At 55.6% G+C, this 20,147-nt stretch overlaps 1 protein-coding gene across 1 annotated transcript in view; it reads left to right on the forward strand.

Annotated features, from left to right (window-relative positions):
• The first annotated feature begins 1,195 nt into the window (after nt 1-1,195).
• The window catches only part of ANGPT4 (angiopoietin 4), a 35,271-nt gene continuing 16,319 nt past the window's right edge, over nt 1,196-20,147 (forward strand). Inside the window, exon 1 of the mRNA XM_028118900.1 lies at nt 1,196-1,504. Coding sequence (XP_027974701.1) covers nt 1,196-1,504 — 309 coding nt within the window. The remainder of the gene's footprint in view (nt 1,505-20,147) is intronic.

Here is a 20,147-nt window from a genome sequence, read left to right on the forward strand (position 1 = left end):
TGACTTGCCCAAAGTCACACAGCTGGTATAGCCAGGATTTAAACCAGTAAACAGGTAAATTAATAAATCAAATATTCCTCAGTTTCCAAGGGGAGGACTCATGTACATTCATCGTGTAAGAGACGGGAGTTACCCAGCTTACAAATCAGTGTATGGAGGCACAGAGAAACTCAGCCACCCACCCAAGGGCCCGAGGCTGGGGAGCAGGATTTAGAGGCAGCTCCCTCTGACTCCAGGGCTAGCAGAGACCACTTTACCCCAAGCTATTCTTCCTGCAATCCTTTTCCCCACTCCGGCCAAAGGCAGTCCTAGAACAATCTGCCCCAGGACAGGACAGCCTCTCATTAGTGTCGCAACTGCTGAGCCAGGGCCACCCCAGGGCACAACAACCCCCCAGGCCCCAAGGGAGAAGGGAGGACCGGAGCCAGCTCCCGGCTAGAGCGCCCACTTCCCTGGCCTCCCAAGGATTTTCTCTGTCTCTAGAAACAGTTTGGACTCGCTGCCTCCTCCCCAGCCTCACCCTCTGCCCCCCCCACCCCTTGCTCTCTCTGGGGGTCAGTTCGCTTGTATTCCAAGCACTAACATGGAATCAGAGGGGGGATGGTAGGGGGGGAGAAGGAAGGGGAAGGGGAGCTGAAACTTGAGATCCCAGCCTTGGTGGGGGGAGGTTGGAGAGAGACAGAGACAGGAAGAGAGGGTTCAGTTGCGTTTGGTTTTCTGAAGCAGGCAGCTTTGGGGGTTTGGTGCGTGCATGTGTGTGTGTGTGTGTGTGTGTGTGTGTGTGTGTGTGTGTTGTTTTCTTTCCCACAGGGAGGCCAGGCCTCCACTGGATACTAAAAGAACTCAGAGGCCAGGCCAAGCGAGGCGAGCAGGGCCGGTGCGGGGACAGGGCAGCCCTGGCAAGAACGAGGAGGAAGGAAGGGAGAGGGGGGATGATTCGAGGTGTGGGGGTGTCTGCGGGGCGGGGAGCAGAGGCGGTGGGAGGAAGCTGAGCAGCTGTGGTATTTGGAGCAAGTATAAATAGCTGCTTGGACAGAGCTCGGCCAAGCAGGGGTTTGTCGCTGCCGCGGCTCCGCACACAGGCCTGTCCTCGGCTGGCCACGGTGGCCCCTCCTGGGCGGGGAGCCGGGCGGTGGGCAGGCGGAGCGCCCCGGGAGCTCTGAGCCCACAGCCCTCGCCCTCGCCACATCTCCGGATGCTCTCCCGGCCAGCCATGCTGCTGGGCGGCCTCCTCCTCGTCGTGGCCGCCGCCACTGTGGCCCAGCGGAGGGGGCAGGAGGCGGGCGGGCGCCGCCGGGCACACCGCGTCCAGCACGGCCAGTGCAGCTACACCTTCGTGCTGCCCGAGCCGGAGCCCTGCCCGCCGGAGCCAGAGGCCTTCGGGGGCTCCAACAGCCTGCAGAGGGACTCGCCGGCAGCTGCGCTGAACCTAGCCGACTGGCCGGCCCAGCGAGTGCGACAGCTGGAGAAGGTGCTGGAGAACAACACACAGTGGCTGCAGAAGGTAAGGGCTGGGCCTCTGCAGAGGCGCGGTGGGGGGAGGCAGGGGGGGCCTGTCCCGACGGATAGGTGGGGCGTCCTCCCCAGAGGCCTTCCCCGGCACAAAGGCCAGGCTGATCAAACTCATGTCTCTGAACTGTACAGATTGGGGTAATGAGGAACAGAGAGGGACGGGGATGGCCCTGATGCCACACAGCAAGACGAGGCGGGATCAGAGCTGGAAAACTGGCTGCCTCACAGCCATTCATTTCCTCATCTGAGCGAAATCTGAAGTCCGCTGAGCTCTGATCCCGGGCCTGGCCCACCCTGGGTGCCAGGGATATAACAGTAGACAGAACAATACGTCCCCTGCTGGCCTGGTGGGGGAAAGAGGCCATAAAGCGATGAGCGATAAATATCTGCTATGTCAGATGGTGAAGCAAAATGGAGGGAAGAGGGCAAGCAGTGACGGGTTGGATATTTGAGGTCAGAGAATCCGAGAGGGCTTCTTGGAGGAGGTGATGTTTGAACCCAGAGAACAAGTAAGGTAGTGGAGCAGCCGATGCGGGTACCCGCGGGGAGGGCGTTCGCTATAAAGGGGCCAGCATGTGCAAAGGCTGCAAGGTGGGAATGCAGTCAGGGTGCCTGGGGAACGGGTGGCGGGGACCAGTGCTGCTGGAGCAGAGAAGGAGGGGAGAGAGGGGCAAGCGAGCAGATCTGAGAGGGGAGGGGAGGGGAGGGAGGTGGCGCCAGGCCTTGGGGGCCACTGGGAGGACTCTGGCTCTGGCTCTGAGCATCTCAGGAGCCAGTGCAGGCCTTGGAGAGGAGACACAGCTGATTTGTTCTGAACAAAATACAGTGTTGGGGGCAGGGTGCATGCTGGGAGCCCGAGGAGGAGCCTGCTCAGCTGTCAGGCAAGAGGGGATGGACGCTTGGATGGAGCGGGACCAGGCTGGGGAGAACCTGCTTTATTCTGCAGGGGGGCTAATTGCCCTGCTAATGAACCAGGGACGGGGTGGCAGAGAGTGAGGAGTTGAGGACACCCCAGGCTACTCTGGCCCAAGGCCCGGACCGCTCTAGAGTCTTCTGTCCTCAGTCTTTCAGCAAACACTCTGAGGACCCGCTGTGTGCCAGGCCCTCGACAAGGCACTGAGTACACGGATGAACGAAGCCGGCGTGGCCCTGCACCGGCCTGGGGGCAGGAAAGGTGTCCTGTGGGTTCCAAGACAGGGCTGGCAGGAGCCCCTAAGTGGAAGCAACCAAAGGAGAGAATGAGACCCAGGGCCCAGGTGCAGGGGACGGTCTGAGCTGCGGCAAGGGGTGGAGGGAAGTGGCCTGATTCCTAGAGCCTTCGGATGTATTAAACAGCACACAGCAAGTGACAGGGTACCTCTCCAAGGGGCAGTGTCTTCTTACTCCTTGGTTTCCAAACTTTTCAGATCACGTGCCTAATCATCAAACAACATCCACTCCCCTGATATGTGCACATTTATTTAATATTCTTTGCACATGTACCCATATTCATGTAAGTACAGGGAGTAAAACAAAATGAAATGGAACCTTCCATTTTCAAAATGATGACATACAAAATCATGTAAATTGAAGTTCTGGTAGTTTCCTCTGTTTTCCAAAGGATTGCCTTGAGCACACCTGGGTTTATCCATCCCCAAGGTGGAGACACTGCCCTACACGTAACTAACCAACCTGCTTTGCACACTCTTGCATGTATACTCACGTGCACGCACACTTAACCTCCTGCCTTATTCCTGCCCTGACCTCAACCCCCCACTCACCATCGTCCCATAGTCCCTTGCCCACCTGCCCTCCCACCCACCTGCCCTGCAACACTGCCAGTCTGCCACCATCCCACCCCAAGGCCCCTCGAGGAAGTTCTTGTCCTCACACATTGGAGCCAACCCACTGGGGGCTCCATGCTGCCCAGAAATCTGTGTGTTTCCCGTTCCATGAGGGTCACTCCAAACATCACCTCCTCCTCAAGCCTCCATCTTTACTACCCCCCATCCTCTCACCAGACCAACGATCCCCTGCTTCAGTGAGAAATGGGGACAAAGGGAGAGCCGCCCTTCAGCTGCCTCTCCCACACCTGCAGGTTCACCCATGCATCCACCAGTCCCCAGGACTTTTCTCCAGCTCAGAAGGAAGAGGTTCCTCCATGGGCCAAGGCCCACTGCTCCTTCCTAGGATGCAGATCCCATCCCCCTGCAGCCCCTGAACTTCTCCAAGCCAACTATCCCCCCCTGTGCTCCCCCTCTGCTGATTCTTCCCCTCAGTGTTTGATCCCATCCAAGTACCTCCCATGGTAAAAAAAAAAAAAAAAAAAAAAGAAGTAGAGTAAGGACGAGTAGAGGAAACAGGCCTCTTCTCCAACCCACACCCTCTCTGACTTCTGGCCTAGCTCTCAGAAGTCCACACACTCTGCCTCCACTTCCTCACATCCCATGTACTCCTTCCCCCAAAAGTCACGTCCCACATGCCACCTCCCACATGCAATGGCCACGGCTCAGTCTCCATAATACTTGATCTCCTGACAAATTTAATGTTGCTGACCAGTACCATCTTTCCAGAAACGGTCTCCATCAGCAAGTCTTCGGCCACAAAACACGCCTCCTCTGACCTACCTCCCAACGGCTTTCTCTCCCTCCACAGCCCCACGCTGCACCACCCACCTCCATCTCCTACCTGGACAGTCATCATGGCAGCCGCCCTGGGCTCCCTATTTCCACCCTGGCCCCCACAGTCCATTCCCTGAGCAGAAAGAGGGATCCTAAGTTAGATCCTGTCCCTCCTCTGCTTAAAACCCTCCTGGGGCTCCCATCTCTTTGGAATAAAAGCAAAAATCCTTAGTCCCTAGAACATCTCCCCTCCCAGATGCCCACATGGCTCACTCAACCTCCCTCAGATCTCTGCTTAAATGTCACCTCCTCAGAGAGGCTCTCCCTGTCTACTCCATTTAAAACAGCCACCCTCCCTCTGTCACTCTCTATCCCTTCAACCCAGCTTTGGTTTTCTGTCTTAGCACTTCTCACTCCCCATTCTTAAAGCACTTCTGTTGATCTGCGTGCTCCAAGAGAGCAAAGATCATAGGTGCTTTGTTCACTACTGAGTGCCCAGAGCTTAGCACAGTGCCTGGCACAGAGCAGGGACTCCATACACGTCTGTGGAGTGAACAAACGCACGGATGCATGAATGTCCCTGAGTCCCTCCCGTCACTCCGGGCCTCCCCCACCCTGAAATGCCAGTGTTTCCCAGGACTCTGTTCCCACTCTTCCTTTCCTCTCACGCTTGATGACACTGTCCCCAGGGCTGCCCCCACCGCTCCTGCGGCACTGTCTCCCATCTGGCCCATGATGACACCAAATCGGCATCTGATGGTCTCCTGAGCCCCAAATCCATGACCCTGACGCCGCAGATGTCTCCCCTCTGAGAGGCCATGGTGCCTTAACCCCGAAGCTGCCTGACACTCAGCTCTTCCCTCCCTGCCTACCTGTCTCTGTTTAAGGCCTTCTGCAGCCCTGGGGTGTCCATGCCCACCTGCCCCCAGGCAGCAGGTCCCGCCCTTCCTGTGGCCTTGGCCTCTTTCCTTGTGGTGCATCCTCTTGTCTCCCCAGCTGCCACCCTGCTCAGGCCTTGTCACCTCCCCGCTGGCTTCTCTACCCCAAGCCTCACCTGCTCATCCCTCCGTGACTCCCCCGGGTGCCTGGTGCTCGGGCAACACTGGCTGAGCCAAAGGATGAATTTAAACCAGTGGCTTTCAGGTCAGGTCTCCCGGGCGACCTCTTCAGCCTGAAGTGCAATGTCCTCTCCAGATGTCCATGGGGCACCACTGGGCAGAGAGCGCCAGGCCGACCTGAGTTCACATCCTGGTCTGGCACTTGCCACGTGGCTGCAGAGGAGCAAGTCTCAGTTTCCCCATCTGCAAAGTGGAGCAAATGGCAACACGCGGGGGGATGGCCGGGAGGACCACTGAGGCGGCTCCCACGCTGCTCTCAGCCTGCTGTCCGGGCAGAGCACGTGCTCCGTGAACACCGCACCAGATGTGGTGGATCAATGGGCTTTTACTTCATTCAACTGCATCTCTAGTTTGAGCCCGGCGCTGCCGGGTGAGGGCAGCTCAACCTCAGACAAGTCAGTCCAATGGCCCCAGTCCAATAACCTTGGGGCTGGGAATGTCACTCATCTGTGCTGGTGTTCTCTAGGGCTCCGCAGTCCTGCCTGGTCTCTGTGGGGGTCCAAGCGGGTGTTTGCTCTTGGTTGAATGCCCCTTTCATGCCCTTTGGGCTGGGCATATCTGAGTCTTTGAAACTCGAAGGACTCTTCTTGGTTTCTGCAGTAACATCCCAGAGGAGAAAAAAAATGAGTTTCAGAATATTCTGATGTAGAAGCATCGTCATCACCACCATTGCCATTAGGGATTACCTGGGATGAGTGGAGAGGACTGGCCTCCCCAGACCGAGCTCTCGGCAAGATTCCAATCACCAGGGTGGGTGCAGGGGAGCCCCTCCCTGCTGCAAGCCGCCAGTGGCCAGTACGAGCTCAGCCCATGCCCCTGGCTCCAGCCCCTGTCACCCCCCCCCCCGAACACAGGTGAGGAAACAGGCCAGGGAGGGGAAGGGACTTGCTGGAGTCACCCAGCGGTGACAGCTAGCCTGGACTTTCACTCCAAACTCCAGGTCCTTTCTCCTGACTCTGGAGGGGGCCAGGGAGGTGGGGGAGGCAAGACCTGAGAGATGGTGGGGTGTTCCCTAGGGCCTCAGAATTCCTGAATCCCAGACATTCCCTCTCTTCTCCCAGCATGGAGCTGGCCATGGCTGGTGTCCTCCTGCCTATGCTCAGGGTGCATGGGGTGGGGGGCTGCTCCCTCTCCCCCTTCCTCACTCCCCTCCCCTGTACCCCACCCCCTACCCCACTTCTTCCTTCTACTCTTCTCCCCTTCCTCCACCTCCTCTCTTTTCCTCCTCCCTTCCCCTGGAAAGCCTCTGCCCTAATGACTCACGTCTGGAGTCGGCTATCGGTGGGCCGCACATCAGCTCCTGGCTCTGCTCCACCCCTCATCTGGGTGGAAAGCTGCAGCCAAGAATGTTGAGGGGGTGGGCGGACAGAGCCAGCGGGGTTCGGGGTGGGGGGGCTTCCCCAGCCGGCTGTGCAGCGCAGTGGAGAGTCATGTGGCCTCCTGGGTTCACTGCCCGCGTGACCTAGCGCTGGCCCTGCACTCAGTGCCTCATTGGCATAATGAGAGAGTTTGACGTGGGCTGAAGAGAAGCAGAGCTGGGAAAGAACAGGTGCTTAGTGAAGGGTCACTCTTGTTACTGTCATCCCCTGAGTTGATCCCAGTCTCTGCCAGAAAGTGCCCTATTCTGCCTTCTCCCATTGCAGGACCCATTCTATAGATGAGGAGACCAGGGAAACCTGGGCCAGACACAAGCACGCAGGCTCCCTGGCCCACCCCCAGCACCCGAGGGTGGCCCAACTTCCTCTCAGCTGCTGGAGTCCCGGGGGCAAGGCAGACCTCAAACCCCAAAACCGTGGGGCCTTCGGCTCTCTCCCCATCCCAGTGACAGTTGACCCTCTCCGCCCACCTCCCCACGTGTCTCTGCTTCTCCCTTTTATCTCTGTGTCCCTTTGCCTCTTGTGGGTCGCTCTCCTGGGGCCTTCACCGTGGCCCTGACACAGCCTCTAACTCTGTGGGTGTCTCTGTCACTCGGTGGCTCTCTCTCCTGTCTGGTGGCCTCTCCCCGAGGTCTCTCCCTGTCTCTCTCTCAGATCCTTCTTCCCTCCCCGCTCCCTGGGCCAGCCGGCCTTCCTGTCTCTACCTTCCTGGGTGTCCACAGGCTCTGTCCACCCCGGAGGACCCAGGACCCCCAAGCCAATGGCCAGTGCCCACCCCTCGGCCAGGGTGCTCAGCTGGACCCTCTTTCTCTTCCCTCTCTGCACGCCAAAGCCAAGTGGGGAGGGAGGAGGGGCTGGACGGGAGCCTCCCAACCTGGCACTGCCCCCAGCCTCTGTTGCTCACTCCAGATCCCCGACGCCAAATCTCAGAAGAACTCAAGACCTCAGCTCCGCGCTTGCGAGGCCCTGCCTGGCTGGATGTGGGTCAAAAGCACATCCAGCAGAGCATAGCGTGGGTTCCTGGCCCAGCCCAAGACCCTCCCAAACTGGCCCGGGACTCCCAGCTGCCCCAGCCTCCCCAGGCTGCCCGTAAATTCTTGGCATTTTCGGCCTTCGGTTATCCAAACAAGAAATGAATCTCAGTTGCCGAACAGAATGTCTTGGGGTTTGGTTTCCTAACCTCACTGCTGGCTGCTTTCTAAGCAGTGTGGGGCTGGGAGGGTGGGGGTGGGGGGAAGAACAGCATCTGCTTCTTGGAGAAATGGGGTTATTTTTCCAAGAAGGGAGCCTAGAATTGGCTGGCACAGATGCCCTTGGCCTAGGGATGACAGAAGGAGCCACGGGGGCAATGGCCCCTCAAGCAGCTTCCTCCCCCCGCCCCCAACAGCTTCCCCCAGAGGGACAGGTTTATTTGTTCAAGCTCCGCCGGCCAGGCCATCCCATGGGGGCAGGGCCATGCACGTTTCTGGCTCTCTCCTCCGAGGCCCCACAGCTCAGCGGGGCTGGGACGCACACAGACCCTCTCCCCATCGTCTTCTAGGGCAGGAAATATGAGAACACGGGCCCCAGGTCAGCCCCCTAAGTCTGCACCTCTGGCCTTGGAGCATTTGCTTAACCTCAGAGTCAGCTCTGAAATGTCTGGAATGGCCCCAGAGTCGGGGGGTTTTGTCCCAGTGGTGCCCCTGACCAGCTGTGGGACCCCGGGGAAGCCACCTGCATCAGCTGGTTCCTCCGTAAAGTGAAACTCCAAACACTCCCCCACTGCCTCCTAGAGAGAGCCTAGGTTAAAAGGAAGATAACAGAATTTAAGGCCAGTGTGTATTGAGCACTTACTGTATGCCCCACACCGTCCTACTTGCCCTGTGAGAATTCCCGCGTTTGATTCTCACAGCGAGCCTCTGGAACAAGATCGTTTGCCCCTTAACAGATGAGGAAACTGAGGCACCAAGAGGTTAGGTGACTTGCCCCAGGTCACACGGCCAGAAAGGGTGAGGTCAGATTTAACCCTCAGGCAGTCTGCTGCCCAAACCCACACGCTGGGCACTTAGACCAGGTTCCTGGCTAATAAACCAGACAGGTCCGTTGTGACCTGGTCCCCGGACACCCCGCTGGGGCCTGCGGAACTGAGAGGCCCGTGGCCCCAAGAGAAACTCACCGATGCTAGATTTTTCCCTTCCCCATGAGCCCCTCAGCCACCGAGGGCTTCTGGAAGGCTCTTCTGCCAGAGAAGATTTGGTTAGCACCTCAGCCAGCATCGGCAGCTCTTGAAAGCCGAGGGGACCCAGAACCTCCACTTGGGCATCCTCACTATTGTACCCCCCATCCTTGGCCAGAGCCCAGAGTAAATCCCACAGAGACAGAGCGTGGACCTTGGAACTGCCCTCCCCTCCCACCGACTCAGTTTGAATCCCAGCTGCTCCACGGCTTGTTGGCTGTGTGTTCTCAATCACTTTGCCACTCTGTGCCTCAGTTTCCTGATCCGTGAAATGGGGAAACTATAGAAGCCGCTTTGCAGGTTATCGTGATTACATGAATTAGCGCACGCGCAGGGCCGGGGCCAGTGCCTGGCACAGAGGAAGAGACGCGCGGGGCCGGGGATGGCTGACATGCCTGGAGCGCACAGCGCAGCGAGGGAGTCCACTTGGGAGCGAGCCCAGGAATTCAGCCGCAGCTTCTCCACATCGTGCCTTGTGTGATCCCCTCCCTGGACCTCAGTTTCCTCATCTGCAAAGTAGGGATCATGAACACAAGTACCTCAGAGGGGGACAGGATAAGGCAAAGCAGGCAGAGATCCGGTGGGGTCCATGGGCGAGGAAATGTCTGGGGACCCTGAAGCTGAAAGCAAAACTACCTCCCTTTGGACAGAGGAGCAGAGCCTTGGAAACTTAGGCCAGCAGAGCCCTGTGGCCCTTCACTCCTGTCTCCGGTCCGTCACTCTGGGGTCTCCAGTGTGACCACCTAGTGGGGCTGAAGGAAGGAAGATGGTCTCCAAGCAGCTGAGGGGACCCCCCAGAGGCTGCAAATGGGCCAATTGTGAGCGAAGACGAGGGGGAGAGGGGCTGCAGAAAGGGCAGCTGGGACCCTCCTCCAGAGGCCGGTAGACCCAGGGTCCAGTCCCTGTTCTACCTCCTGCCAACAGCCTACTTGCTTTTCTGAGCTTTTGAACTTCCAGCGTGCAAACGCTGGGAAATCGGGAAGTGCGTGAGGACACAGAGGGAAAAAAAATCACCTGTCATCCCAATTCCCTCGTCACCTCCCAGTTAATTTCCTTGCAGTTTATTCTCTGCATTTTAAATGTCTATGGAAATGTTTTAGAAGTACGAAAAGATAGGGAGAAAAATCAAATAAAACGCCTCGTTCCCACAACCCAGCTTAAGAAACAAAAGCTCCCCGATGCCAGTGTCACTCAGCAACCGCCCGCTCCCGCTTCCTTCCCCTCCAGAGAGAGGTGAATTCGGGGTGGGTAACCTCTTACCCCATGGCTCACCCTGCCTAACCAATGTATAATATTTGTTTCCTATATAAACGGTGTCGCACGATCTAGATCTTTCTACAGTTCGCTTTTGTCCACTCAACCTTACAGCTGTGAGATGTGTAACTCTGTGAAGGTAGGAAAGGCCTGAGCTTCAGTTTTTCCAGCTGTAAACTGGGGAGGGCGGTAAGCTCATGCCTGGGTTTGCCGCGAGGCCCAGATGACCAGTGAATGCCAAGGTCTGGGCACGCACCTGGTGCCTCAGAGCAGGGAGGTTTCCCCTCTCTTTGGGGATGAGTTTGCTGCTGTGGTGGATGCCCACAGACGTCCTCTGTGCTAGGCACGCCTGCTCTACATGTCACGCAAACATCGATCCGTTAAACCTCACAACATCCTAAGCGGTGAGGACTGTTACGATCCCCTTTTATTAAGGGGACACCGAGGCCCAGAGAGTTCACGTGGCTAGGAAGTGAAGGAGGTGGATTTGAACCCAGGCAGGGGCTGGGTCCAGACCTCACATGTAAGCCACCACATGGACTGCCTTTCTATGCCCCCCCATCTTACAGAAGGGGACACTGCCCCTGGGCATGGGGAGTGACTCAACTATATTCACCCTGAGGTCAGTGGCAGGGGTTGGATCACAACTCAGGGCTCCTGACACCCAGCCGGGGGCATCCTGTGCCTCCTCCCCTATAGCAGCACGACACACTGCAGGTCATGAACCTTGTGAAAAATTAACGCGCCCTTACAGTTATTAAGTTATGGGGTTGCACACAAGCACACACGCACACACGCACACAGGTGAGTACCTTCTTTCTCCATCCACTCAAGCGCCCCTTCCACGGAGGTTTATTGAGAGCTTGTAATGCTAGGCATTGTGCCGGGGATCCCCTCTGGGAGCAGCGGGAGAGACACCAACCTAGTAATGTCTCATGTGTAATGATCAACCATGATACACTCTGTGAGGAAGGCTTTGCCTGTTCTAGGGGTAGATAACAGGGCGGGGGGGGGGCAACCCGACCCTGTGGGAGGAAGGGCACCAGGAGGAAGGACAGAGCTGAACTCTAAAAGGTAGATTAGGGGCACCTGGGTGGCTCGGTTGTTGAACGTCTGCCTCCGGCTCAGGTCATGATCCTTGGGTCCTGGGATGGAGCCCCGCATCGGGCTCCCTGCTCGGCGGGAAGCCTGCTTCTCCCTCTCACACTCCCCCTGCTTGTGTTCCCTCTCTCGCTGTCTCTCTCTCTGTCAAAATAAATAAATAAAATATTTTAAAAAAATAAAAAATAAATAAAAGGTAGATTGGCTGTTCTCAGGCAAGGAAGGGAAAGGAAAAGCATTCCAGGCACAGGGAATAGCAAGGGCAAAGGCCCTGGGGTGGAATGAACAAGATGATTTGGAGGAAGTGAAAAGCATTCCTTGTGGCTGAAGCGTGGAGAGCCAGGAAAATGTGGTCAAGCTGAGACTAGAATGCTCATCAGGGGCCAGACCAGACCTCCCCAGGCCTGACCCTGCTCCTAGGGACCTTGGGTGCCGGGAACTGATGGAACCACTTTTCTGCCCTGTGCCCGGTGACGGTTGCTCTGCAAAGGGCAGTGGCTATGGACATCAGGGCCTTGCCTAACCCTGATCCCACCTCTGTCACCCTGTTTTCAGGGTCAGCCTCAGACACTAAAGATGCAAGATGGGTGAGTGGCAAGAGCTCAGCCATTAGATTCAAATCTTCACTTACCAGCTGTAGGCAATGCTCAGTCAGCCTCTCCAGGCCTCTGCTTATTCCTTTGTCTAGTGGGGAACAGTCACCCTTTTCCTCCAGGCTGCTGGGAATCAGACAAGAACAGTTATACACCAGAGCTGTGCTGACAGGAAAGCCTGGTGCCACATGGCGAGGTACCCCAGCAAGGTCTCCCTCTGTCTAGAACCTGCTCGGCTTGGTTGGGTTGGGAGGCAGGTGAGGGTGCTGCCAAATGATCACTTCAGTCAAGGAGACTCTGCAGAAGTGTGGTCTGGCCGATCTGCTCCCAGACAGCCCAGGTTTGCCCATGATAAGCTGCCTGACCTTGAACAAGTTGCTTAACCACGCTGGGCCTCATCTGTGGAATGGGCTGATACCACAGAGAGTGCGACAAAGATCTAGTAAGCATAGTGGCTAGAACAGTGCCCAGCACAGAGTATGTGCTGAATACACATTTGCCAAGCAAAAGGGACACACTACCCCATTCTGTGTAAGGGCTGGTACTCAGGTGGCAGCGAGGTGAGCAATTACGAGAAATGTGCTTCTTCACTTTCTCTCCGCTAAATTCTCAATCTCTGCGCAAGGGAGAATAAGGAGGACTCTTCTCATCTAATGGGCCCCATTTTAGATAAACCTTCCAAGATCCAGGTTGAGACACAGACGACTACAGAGGGATGGTGGAGGTTTAGGAGGCCAAAGGCCCTGGCAGCTTGTTCCCATCTTCCGAGAAGCACCCCAAGGTCAGACTGCAAATGCAGGCCCAGCTTCTCCTCCCCCTGCGCTCCTTTCCCCACTCCCCTCCTCTTCTCCCTGTGGCTTCTTTGACCTGGACACATACTAGGCAGCCCATGTCCACACACACATACACGCACCTCACACGAGGCAAGGCTCAGAGAGCAGGACAGCCACAAATATTCGACAAATATTGGTGAGACCCTCCACATGCCAGGCACCACGCTAGGCCCCGGGGCTACACCAGGGAGCAAGATGGAAGAAACTCAGCCCTCTTGGGGCGCGGATTCCAGCACTGGCTTCCTTTAGTCCCCTGGCGCCTCTGCCAAGAGGATACAATGAGCCCCATTCTCTGATGAGGCCACTGAGGCCCAGAGACGCTCCATCACTGGCACAGAAAGGAAATGGCAAAGCTGTGACTGGACCAGTGCCTGACTCAGCACCCCAGGCCCCCACTAGACCCAGGGCTGCAGCGGGAAGTTTGGAGAAGGCCAGCCTGTGCCGGGAATTGTGGGCCGAGCTGAAAGCCGCACAACGCCTCCCCGCACAACAGCCCGCTGGTCCCTGACACGCTCCACCCCTGGCCCCCTGCCCACTCACTCTGCGCTCTCTGAGCCCTGACCCAGAAGAAGAGCAACAGAGGGGAAAGAAGCCAGGAGGGCTGGGCCTGGCTGCTCAGAGCCGCAGGGTCAGGGCCTGTGTGGGCCCAGAGGGGGATGGGAAGGGGCTGGAGCAAGGCAGAGGAGGACGGGCCAACCCTTGGCCATGGGGCTCAGAGCCACAAAGTTCGCCTCATTGCAAAAATAAGGAAACCGAGTCATGGGGACAGCGGGGCAGGGGTGTGATGCGCCCAGCAAGGGGGTCAGCCCCTGGGAGCAAGAGGGTCTGACCCCTGTGACCACCACAAAAGTAGCGCACTCCTTATCTATTGTGGCACAACACATTCCCCCCAAATACGGAGCAGCTTAAAAGAACCACACACAGTTACTATCTCTCAGTCTCTGAGGGTCCACAATTCAGGAGCCGCTTGACAAGTAGCTTAATAACGGGTTTTCTTCCTGTGGCTGTACTCACAGGGCCAGCCGGGGCCAGGGTCCTCTGGAGGCTCCCCTGGGGCTGGACGACCAGGCTCCGGGTGGCCCACTCCCAGGGCTGGCAGGGGGGGTGCTGGCCTGCAGTGGGGGGGGGCCTCCACGGCTCTGCAGATGGGCCCCTCTGCAGGGCTGCTTGAGGGTCCTCAGGACATGGTGGCCAGTCCCCCCAAGCTAGAGAGCTGAAAGGGCAGAAGCTAAAACGTAATGATGTAGCCATGAAAGCCTCACTCGGATATTTCTACGATGTGCCACTGTCGTAGTGGGGTTCCCGGCCCAGTGAGGGACCGATGATGCAAGGCGTGCAGGCCAGGTGGTGGGCTCCTTGGAGCCTGGAGTCTTGGAGTCTCGCAGCCTCCAGGCACCCACTGAGTGGTGAAGGGTGTGCTCTCTGGAGCCTGAAGGCCTGCGTCCCAAGCCAGCTTCTGCCACTCCGAAGTGGTGTGACATGGGCGACAGGCTCATCTTCTCTGTGCTTCTCTGCCTCACCTGTAAAATAGGGATGATGAGAGAGCCAAGGAAGAGAGGCACTCTATGTGTCGGGTCCTCAAGGCCAGGCCCTCACACACCTAGTGCGTCAGAGACCTGCCTTCAGAGGCGCGGGCCACTGGGCAGAGCTTGGCCCACCCCTCAAGCAGGAGCAAGGCCTGCTACGGTCGCTGCCCTCTCCCCAGGGTCCTGCACAGATCCCGGCCAGCACATCTGAGCAAATCTGTTGAACAGGTGAATGAGTGAGCAAGGATATTCCCAGCAGCCCTGGTGTGATGGCAAAAGCCTGGAGATGAGCCCGGCTGTCAGGGCCCCGACGCTCAAACAGTGGCGGCCGCAGGTGGAGGGCCATGCAGCTGTTAAAGCCGTGAGGCAGGGCTGTCTGGATGGACACACTGTGTACTCAGAGAGAAGCAGCAGGTGCAGAATGGGGAGCGGACCTTTTATGAGCCCTAAGTGCGGGGCATGTGAGCATGCTCACCGCGGGCACATGCATCGAGTCTCCCTGGAAGTGAACCCTGCACGTCCTTCAGTGGCTTGTGGGAGGGGAACCAGGGCAGGGCTGGGAGAGGCGTTAGCACTCCACATCTTTTGAGGCCTTGGACTTTTGAACAAATTGCTCATATAACCCATTCCAAAAAAAAAAAAAAAAATTAAAATTATAAAAATACACATTTAAATTGAAACACACACACACAAAGCTATCAAAGTTCTGTTCTTTCAGATTTTCACAGGTATGGCTACACTAGCTCCTGTGTGCAGCCTCCTACAAAGTGCTTTCCTGATTGGGGCCTCAGTTTCCCCATATGGGAAATAGGGCCGGCTGTGTGGTCCCTGCATGCAGGTCTTTCAAGCTTCCATATCCCTCCTGCCTGGGCTCGGGTCCCTTGTGGGGGGGGCCGCTTTCCTCTTCGTCGTCAGGCCAGGCTCTAATCTCCCCCCACCCTGTACCCTGGGGCCTGGGTTCAGCCTGGTTGGCTTGACCCTAATTCCCCCACCCCCATCTCCAGTGCAGCCCAGTTTGGATCCTGCTCTTTGGGGCAGTTTTGCCTGTTTCCAAAGGACAGGCTTTTTTTTTTATCTCCTGGAAAGGAATTTACGAGGAACTAGTTTGTTTTCTCTATTTCTCCTGTTTTCTCTGTTAACGTGGGAACCACAGCAGGCTTTTGAGCAGAAGGTGCTGTGACCTGGACCCTCTCTCTGAAGAAGATTTTCTCAAATGTAAAATTAAATGCATAGATTTACAAAGGAAACACATTGCCTTGAGATACAGTTATCAAAATACTTTTTTAAACAGATTTGTCATACTGTCCCCTATTGCTCCTGTGTTAATACATTAAATCTAACGATCTAGTACCTTCCATCATTTTGAGGTCATGATGAGTGTAAACAGTATGCCCTGGATGTCCGCAATCACTGTGGTGAGACACGAGGACATCTGGGATGTGTCCTGGTGACAAAGTCAGGGGCACCGGTTGCACACGGTAGCAGTCTGTGGCCCATATTCCTCACCATGGGAAGAGCGGTTCAGTTAGAGATGAGTGGGCCCACTGTGGGAAATGTCCTGCATCTTGCTTATTTCACTCAAGAGACCTCTTTTTAGATCAGCCTCCGATGAAGGTCAACCTCCTTCTTTTTAACAGCCGCCTGGTCCTCCAGGACACAGCCATACTGGAATTTGTCATGTGCTGACTACGTAACCACGCCCCAGGCCCTTGATGTAGGTTGCATCAGGAATCCTCCTCTTGCCTACAACCCAGAGATAGGAGCCAGGATTACTCCCATTCTAGAGAAGACTCCCAGACAGGTAGAGGTACCTGCCCAAGGTCCTACAGCCACGAAGTTGAGAGCTTTGATTCGAACCCAGGCTCATCAGATACAAAGCACTAACTACTCTTTCCTCGTTGGCTTTTATCTGTCATTGACAAAACCCTTTTCCCAAATATGAACCTCATGCACCATTTTCCAAGGAAGAGACAGGCAGGGCAGATGGCCGTAATGGACCTCTTCTCTGATTCTCTGAGTGCGCCAAACGCACTCACACCTCAGGGCTTGTGCATTTGCCTTTCCCTCTGTCTAGAATTCCCTTCCTCCTGACGTTGCCACAGCTAGCAAGCCTCTTGGCTCAGGCGGCCCCTCCGGTGAGGGGTTTCCCTGCCACTCTGGCCAAACTCCCCCCCCCCCCGACCCCACTCACTGCCCTGTCTCATCTCCTTCAGAGCACTCATCACTACTGGAATATAACTGATGGCTCAGTGAAAATGCGCTGGAATCAGAAAACTTGCCAATTTTGTTCATTCCAGATTTCCTAGTCCCTAGTACAGGCACACAGTAATAGGTGCTCACGAAATTCCTGAGTGGCTACATAAATGACAGTCAGAGGGTGAGGGATTCGTTTGAGAAACTATATTTATCCTTATAATACATAGTTTCATACGGGACATTTTTTAGAATCTTGTTTCGGTGGGTGTGTGTTTTACTGAGGTACAGATCACACAGTGAGGTACACCCTTCTAACATATGGTTCTCTGAGTATGACAAATGTATACAGTCATGCAATTGTTACCCCAGTCATGATATAGAACATTGCCAACATGCCAGAAAGTTCTCCTACGACCCTTTGCAGTCAATTCCCAACCCCAGACCCCAGTCGCTGGTAACACCATGGATTCTGACTTTTCCAGAAGTCACATCAATGGAATCCTACAGTATGTAGCCTTTTGAGTCTGGCTTACTTCACTCTGTATAATTCATCCTTGTTGCGTGCACCATTAGCTCCTTCCTTGGCATTGCTGAGTAGAATCTACTGAATGGATGGTTACTTATCCGTAGACGGTTGCTTATCCGTTCTCCAGTTGTAGACTTTTTTAATACAAATAATGTGAGAGAAAAGCAGGTTTGAGGGGATCTCCTTGGCCACTGAGACTGCTCATCCCTTAGACCCTCATCTGTGGTCTGTCCAGAATATCTTCCTTCCTCACCCAGCCCCTGCGTGTCTAACTCCTCTCTTTTCCTTCAAGGCCCTTTTCGGCTGTTCCCTCCCCATCAAGGAGCAGGGTTTCCTGTCCCCATATCATACAGATCAATAAAGTGAGGCTCAGAGAAATGTAGCTCTCAACTACTAGAGGCCCACAGTCGGAGTGTCATAGAGCCAGGGCTCTATGACAAACTCAAACCCAGGGCTAAGGGAAGAGGGTTGGTAGCCTCAAGGCCAAAGATCAGCTTCTCTTGCAGGCTGGAGAGATGATGGCAGGTCAGACCCCTGTGCTCCACCTCGACCCTGAGAATCTGCCAGCATGAGGGTGACAGGAAAGGAACAGGTCCAATCTTATGGTGGTGGGGGAGGGGTGCTGTGGCAGATCTCATCCTGGGCTCATCTCTCCTTCATTAGGACCCTGCCCCCATCCTTCCAGCCTGCGCCTGAACCCTGGACCAGACCCAGACCCCACCACGCAGGCCAACATTACTCACCAGAGCCCAGCATGGCCAAGATGGGCCCATCTGGCCCAAATTACCCATCCCAGGACCCATGCTGGTGGGCGGGTGTGGCAAATTGCGGAATGGGCCCCAGCTGCGGGTGACCTGGGCGCCACCCAGCCACTTGCAGCCACAGGACAAGTGGGGGACCAATGCAGGTACTTAGGGAACTCCTGTCACTTAAGATGACCCCTGAGCTACCCTGAGTCCCCAGCCCAGCTCTGCAAACCTGAAGAAGTCCCTGGGCAAGGAGTCATTGAACCTAGCCCCCCAGGTGGTGACCTTGCACAAGTCTTCTGGGCCTCAGTTTGTTCATCTGCCAATGAGAGGCTTGGGGGAGATGCGTGAGAAAATCTCATCTTGGGACTGAACTTGCTATTTGTCTGCCTGGAGATGAAGCTTGGGGCCTGGGAGTCTGCATTTTAAACCAGGTTCCGGGAGATCTGTGACTCATGGGAGAGGGTGAGAGCAGCCTCCGTATAGCTCCGCTTCCCCTATCCCCCCTGGGGCGCCCCGGCTGCCTCACATTAGCAACCCCAGGGAGCCGACGGAGGCGTGGTGGGGAGTGAACCTGAAGCCAACCCATGGGGATGACAGGAGCCTGGCCCAGGGTGCAGGGAAAGGAGCAGATTCGAAACTTGCATTGGGATCGTAGTGGCCAGAACTCCCTAGAGGACTGAGTGCAGCAGGTGAGGAAAAGAGAAGCATCAAGGATGAGGTCTGGGTGTGGGGTCATTTGCTGAGATGGGAAAGATGGGGGGTGTGAGGGGGAGTGGGGTGGGGATGCAGAGACAGGGCAGTGGGTGCTGAGGAACCAAGGGTTCCACATTGGATATTTTTGCCTGAGAGGCTTGTTGGAAACCCACGTGGGGATGGCGAGTGGGTGGCACGTGGAGGGGAGGAGTGTGGTGGGAGGTGGACCCGGTGTTATCAGCACGTGACAGTCGTAGGACCGACAGGAGCACTTGCAGCAGGGCCCCTGATGCATTTGGGGCCCTGAACACTTTGGCATCTGGTCCTGGGTGAAGCTAATAAATTCGTTTTCAGAGCAACACTTCTAAATGTGTAAAATAAAAGCCTAAGAACACCCAGCGACGCTCCCATTGTAATCAAAATAGTAAATGTCACATCTGTGCTCTAGTGGGAGCGTTATCCAGTGGTGGGTTTGAGAATGTCCATCATTCTGAGGTCATGATGAGTAAAACCAGTATTTAAGATGCTGTAACGGGGCGCCTGGGTGACTCAGTTGGTTCAGCGCCTGACTTTGGCTCTGGTCATGATCTCAGAGTCCTGGGAGGGAGCCTCCCGTCGGGTTCCCTGCTCAGCGGGGAGTCTCTCTTCTCCTTCTCCCTCTGTCACCACCCCCCCACCACCGCTCACGCGGTCTCTCTCTCTCAAATAAATAAATAAAATCTTTTTTTAAAAAGATGCTACATGGGGCGCCTGGGTGGCTCAGATGTTTGGGCGTCTGCCTTCGGCTCAGGTCATGATCCCAGGGTCCTGGGATCGAGCCCCATATCAGGCTCCCTGCTCGGTGGAGAGTCTGCTTCTCCTCCCCCTCCCTCTGCTTCTCCCCCTGCTCATGCTCTCTCTCTCTCTCTGTATCTCTGTGTCTTGAATGAATACATAAAAAAAACTTAAAAAAAAAAGATGCTACAACATTTGCACTGTGGTACGGAAATATCGGTGATTTCTATTGGTAATGAAGTTGCAGGATCAGCTAATAGTGCTATGGTTTGTGGTCTACACTCATAATGGAAGGAAATGCCAAACTTTACTTATAGGTTAGCAAACAAAAGAGTTTTTTCTCACCCAAGTTCATGGGCCCCCTGAATACTCTTTGCAGACCCTGTGGTCCCCACTAAGGACCCTTGACCTAGGGAGAGAATGTACAGAGAGACAAAGGCCCAGAACTGGGCCAGGAGTTCCCTGACATGTAGGACCCTGGTAAAGCAGGAGGCAGAGGGGGCGACCACAGGTAGGAGAACAACCAGGAGAAGGAACATCTGGGAAGTGCTTCCAGAATTCGGGAGTGGCCATCCGCACTGAGTGCTGCTGAGGGGGAGCATAAGAGGACATGGAAGGGTCCCCGAGCCTCCTTGTCCAGGAGACAATGACCAGGCAAATTAAGGAGAGAACAGGCTCCCCAGGACGGGGAAGGCAGGCCAGGGAGCACAGGATTCAACAGTATGGTTTATATATACATTTTTTAAAGATTTATTTATTTATTTGAGAGTGAACAGGGGGAGGAGCCGAGGGAGAAGTAGACTCCCTGCGAGTGCAGAGCCTGATTGGCCGGGGCGGATCTCCTGAACCTGAGATCACGACCTGAGCCAAAACCAAGAGTCGGGCCAGACGCTCAACCCACTGAGCCGCCCAAACACTCCAGTATGTGTTGTATTTTTTTTTTCTTGAACGTGATAAATACACAGACTTCATTATATCCTTCCTTATGCTTTTTTGTATGCACGCAGTATACCATAATAATATGGTTAATGTTTTTAGAGTCGAGGGTGGGGATGCAGGTGAGAAACTGGAGTGCAACTTG

Source organism: Eumetopias jubatus, unplaced genomic scaffold (genome assembly GCF_037043125.1).
Source record: "Eumetopias jubatus isolate StellerSeaLion01/CBP00866 unplaced genomic scaffold, mEumJub1_p1.0 scaffold_9, whole genome shotgun sequence".
NCBI lineage: Eukaryota > Metazoa > Chordata > Mammalia > Carnivora > Otariidae > Eumetopias > Eumetopias jubatus.